Source organism: Aegilops tauschii, chromosome 6 (assembly GCF_002575655.3).
Source record: "Aegilops tauschii subsp. strangulata cultivar AL8/78 chromosome 6, Aet v6.0, whole genome shotgun sequence".
NCBI classification, from domain to species: domain Eukaryota; kingdom Viridiplantae; phylum Streptophyta; class Magnoliopsida; order Poales; family Poaceae; genus Aegilops; species Aegilops tauschii.
Window position 1 is genome coordinate 25508906 of NC_053040.3, and position 4927 is coordinate 25513832.

At 47.9% G+C, this 4927-nt stretch overlaps 1 protein-coding gene across 1 annotated transcript; it reads right to left on the reverse strand.

Annotated features, from left to right (window-relative positions):
* Positions 1–788: 788 nt before the first annotated feature.
* LOC109743489 (cysteine-rich receptor-like protein kinase 10) lies at positions 789–4637 on the reverse strand. The gene is made up of 3 exons (XM_020302582.4): positions 4105–4637; positions 1277–1427; positions 789–1145 (listed from the first exon to the last, which is right to left on the reverse strand). Exons 1-3 carry the CDS (start codon positions 4535–4537, stop codon positions 1112–1114), a joined length of 618 nt encoding a protein of 205 aa, XP_020158171.1. The 5' UTR covers positions 4538–4637; the 3' UTR covers positions 789–1111.
* Positions 4638–4927: the final 290 nt, after the last annotated feature.

The window sequence follows — 4927 nt, forward strand, 5'->3', positions numbered from 1 at the left end:
CAGCACAAAGTGGCCGTCCGGCGGCTGCAGGCGTGCAACATGGTGCGGCGTGCCCACGCAGGATGAGTGCCCACGGCCCGGCTCGCACTGTGAGTGCTCTTAGGCTGCGTAGTATCATAAGTTAGTATCATGCACTATAGAATACCCAGTCCTCTATTTTGTTCATTTAATTCTATGTCACATCATCAAAATTGCCTAGCTGACATGCATGGTACTAGCTACAATACTATCACTACTGACAACCTTAGTTTTAAGCCTATCATCGCTCTGAAGCCAATTCGTTTCTACAAAAATAGATAGCTTCATTTACCATGAATCTTAACAAAACAAATGAGCCAGGAGGCTTGTGTTAATTAGTTAATGTAATAAACCTAAGTTCAGAGGATTGAATATGACATACTCCTTTTCTTGGATGGTACACTTGGCTTCATTGTATTTTTTCTATATCATGCAGACCATTCCTGGCGCCCGGAAATGACAAGGTAATATATTTACCAAAAATCCAAAATACTCCGGAAACCACAAGGTGGGCTAAAGATAACTGAGTCCTTCGATTTTTTTCACCCAATTCTGCACTCCAAGTTTTTGACAAATTGCTTTTTAAGTTTGACCAACTGTTGTCCACAAATTCTGTACTTAAGTAAAACCCAAGCCATCAATTAATAGTGATTTGTTGTGAAATGCTTATACACAAACTTAACTTATACCCAGCATCTAAATCACTTCCCTGTTTTTGAAATATTCTCTGTCATGGCTTGACTCCAAATTAATATTCAGATGTAAAAACATGAGGTTCTGAATAAATCTTTTTCAATTTATCTGAACAAATCTGTATGTGAGCTCAATCGGAAAACTAAGTTAGACCATATTTGGAGCATCGAAGGAGTGGGTCCAAGAATAAGATGAAAACAACAGAACGAACGAACTGGCCCTTTATTCGTAACCAATGCGAACATTCAAATTGGAGGACAATATTAAACCATTCTTCGCCAAAAAAAAAACATCAGATCACGATTCAGGTAATCATGTGAGCGTTGTTGTAGAGCCCGATTTTAGTGTTTCCTCTTGTTGGGAATAGGCTGATGTCCAATAGTCTGACCAAGTCTATCAGCTACTGATCTCCAGATGGAAGAGAGCTACACTGCCTGCATCATGTAAAGAGGTAAGGAAATTAATTTTACATATGCTCATATTCACAAAGTACATTGTTTCATACGTATATTTTTCCCTCCTTTATCTCAACTTAACATCAAATGTGGTGCTTCTCGAAACTTACATCATGGAGGCTCTTCTTTTATCACGCCATTCTTGCAGAAGCATGAAGAAAAGCCATGCAAATCCAATTGCTTGAAATATCAGTGTCGTCGGACCCAAGAGGCGAAACCAACTGTTGTCGCCTGTGGCATATAAATAGATAGTGCTTCCATCTGGACATATTAGATCATTAATGCATTGCCATTAGGAGAAGGTGCATACCAATAATTCGAGCATATGGGGAAGAAAAAAAAAGCAGAATCTTGCAATGCTATATATATATCTCAATATATGGATGGCAATAATAATCATGCAATGTTGTGGAACAAGATTGTAGATCACATCGCACTGTCTAGCTATACTGAGCTTATCCGCTCCACCGTCTTCCGCCATATGGTTTGTTTTTTCCAACTAATTCTGTTTGCCTCTCCTGCCTAGCTGATCAAGTGTGTGGGAAAAAAATTCCAAAGAGTGTCTAGGACAAGGCCCCGGATGCCAAGTGCCTTGTCCATTGGATCGACGTGTGCAAGTTGAAGACCTACAGAGGGCGGGATCACTGACCTTCTCAATGCCAAGGTAAAGTTCTCCATCTCGGTTCGATCTTACTCCCTTGGAACGATGTTTCCGAGCCCTCCCCTAAATTTCTATAATCCTCATGAGATCCTCTTTTGAAGAGTTAACCCCTTTAGATCTCAAAAATTTGAGGAAACTCCTTAGACCATTTGAACCTGCTCAAATTTGAGTAGCCGCGGGCTAGTCTCCCTACATCCTCTCTCTCCCCCGACGGCTAGCAGCGTGCAACACCTCCTGGGGACGCATCCGATCGCCCTGCCGACATCCGTGACCACGAGAAGTCACCCCCGTCGACCTCCCATTGACTCCACACATCGCCTACAAAAATTCGGCAATATTTTGTTTCGTCCTCTGGTCCTCTTCTATTGGTCCCCGTGGTGGTGGCTCTGATGAAAACATGAGTGTCGGCCGTTGTTGCCAATTACGACGAATCATTGCGTCCTAGAGCACGCCATTGTGCTACTAGGAGAGCAAAGAGGAGTTCAGGTGAAGTGGTGCCCAAACTGTGGCCCATGGATGACGAATTTCATCAACTTTCTTGTCTCCTTCCTCGCACACATACTTCACGCTCGGTGAGCATCTATCAAATTATTTTTGCACATCATCTACTCTAGGCCCTAGCTGGCTCATGGGCACCATCTATTGGCCAGAAGTCGTCGTTGGCTGCAAACTTGATGCGAGGAAAAAAGAGGGGATTTGGGGGAAGAAGGATGAAGAAGAAAAGACAAGACTTCCACATGGGAGTTATGTTTTAGGGAAAGGGCTATGTGTGCATAATTTTTAACTCCTCAAATTTGACGAGCAAAATTTTTAGGATTCTCCGAGGAGTCATGTTTTTATAGGGAATTGCTAGAGATGCTCTATTTTTTTAGGGTCTTTCTAGGGATGCTCTTACCACCGTCTATACAGTAGACACACATTCTCGTGTACAGAGTAAATAGCATAAAACTACTACATTACAGGCTATGGTTCCAAAAAACTACCGGTTTTTAATTTTTCTCAGATAACTACCAAACGAGGGGTCAGCTGTTTCAAAAAACCCAAAACGCTGAGTGCTTATCAGTTGATCGTGATTATGACAGGTGGGACCCGCACCTAAACGAAGCTCTAGTTTGACCGTTAGTTTGACCGTTAACTGACATCTGGGGCCCACATGTCAGCTTCTCTTTTCTTCTTCTCTTTCCTTCTCTCCTCTTCCTCCTGTACTCTCTCTCTCTGTCGGCGACCACACGCGAGGGGCGGCGTGGCGGCGGCCACAGGCGAGGGGCGGCGTGCCCACTCCGCCGGCGACCCTTTCCCCTCCCCTGTCACGCCCACCCCGCCGGCGACCCGCTCACTCCCCTCGTGCGCCCACCTCGTGCGACCCGCTCCCTCCCCTCAGGTCGCCACACCGCCGCGCGCCATGGGGAGCTGCCTGGGGCGCCGCCAGCCATGGGTCTCCGCTCAGGTCCCGTGCTGCCGCCCGCCATGGGGAGCACCTGGGGTTGCCGCAGGCGAGGCAGAGCGTGGCGGCGACCACACGCGCGGGGTGGCGACCACAGGCGAGGGGCGGCGTGGCGGCGGCCACAGGCGAGGGGCGGCGTGGCGGCGGCCACAGGCAAGGGGCGGCGTGGATCCGGTCACTACGGGCGTGGCTCGCCGGTTGCAGGCGATGCACGGCGTCGGCCCGGAGGAGGTGGCATCGCGGCCATGGCGGGTGCGTCGGAGGACCTGATTGCTTTTTTTGAAAACTTCCAGGGACCTGATTGCTTTTTTAGAAAATTTCCAGGGACCGGTTGCTTTTTCAGACACTGGCATATGGCCCCCACATGCAAGTTAACGGTCAAACAAACGGTCAACCAAACGGTGCGTTTAGTGGCGGGCCTGACCTGTCATAAACATGTTTAATTTTTTAACAAAGAGTATTTGGGGTTTTTTGAAACAGCCAACCCTGACTTGGTAGTTATCAGCGAAAAAAATAAATTCGGTAGTTTTTTGGAACCATAGCCTGTAAAGTAGTAGTTTTATGCTATTTACTCTCGTGTACAGCGCTTTATGGGCATACAGTTTTTGAGCTTCTAATTTCTTGCATGAGTAATCACAAACGCCCAATAATCCTAAGAGGCTCTAGCTAATCCTAATAATATTCGGCTGCCACAACCACAAGGTAAGTGTGGTAACCAGTCGCAAACCAAGTAAAAAATTTGGGTTACCACAAGATGCATGAGATCATTTAGCACATGAGACTAACGTGCGCAGAAAAATAATAATCTGTGGATCCTGTAAAACAAAACTTACCTTCTAGAGAAGAGATGCCAGAGAACCCGCCCTCACCCAAGCCGAGAGATCTAGAAAAATTGCCACCGAGTCGGAGAGTGCAGTTGCCGGCCAAGACGAGCACCTTCCTGCCGTACGGGCACGCGCTCTCCGCCTCCCGGAAGGCGCCGGCGAGGCAGGCGGCACAGGACGAAGAGTCGACGCCAGGGGGCTCGCAGCGAGAGGAGGCTCGCACCCGGTTAGGCCAGTAGCCCACGGCACGGGACGCCTGGAGGCCCTGGGAGGAGGCGGTCTCGGCCGGGAGGACGGCGGCCAGGCGGCGGAGGTTGGCCCCGTAGGTGCTGTTGGTCTTGTGTACTCCACCGAAGCAGTAGATCGTTTCTGCGGCGGTGAGGAGAGGCGCGGCGGCGGCGAGGAGGAGGGGGAGCAAGAGCAAGGGCGAGGACTGCTGCATGGTGGCTGACTGGCTGGTGATCGGCGGTGGGTGAGCCGGCAAAAGGACTTGTTGTACAAAAAGTGGAGCATGTGGAGAGGATACAGGCACGTCAGCGGTGGCGGTGCGTGGACGACGACTTTGACTCCATGGAGGGTCACGTTTGGCGGCCGGAGAGGGATGAAGATTTTCTCTAGAAAAATAGAGGGGTGAGAAAGAAAGAGGAAGGGACGGAGAAAGGGAAGGGAAACTTTTGGTCCATGGGACATATACACCCTATATGAAAAAATAATTTAGTAATTCAACAAAAAGTCAAAAAATCCTGAAAATATTTTTGAAATAAACTTGACCTTACATTGTACTTGTGAGAAAATTTTCACAAAAAGAGAATCCCCCTTTGACTTATTTTCA

Excerpts from the sequence above, each read along its gene's own strand:
- LOC109743489 (XM_020302582.4), bottom strand. The coding sequence starts at position 4,537 with ATGCAGCAGTCCTCGCCCTTGCTCTTGCTCCCCCTCCTCCTCGCCGCC. Across the intron at positions 1,428-4,104 it reads TGGCATCTCTTCTCTAGAAG|ATGGAAGCACTATCTATTTA; the intron begins GTAAGTTTTGTT and ends TAATATGTCCAG. Across the intron at positions 1,146-1,276 it reads AAAAGAAGAGCCTCCATGAT|GCAGTGTAGCTCTCTTCCAT; the intron begins GTAAGTTTCGAG and ends TACATGATGCAG.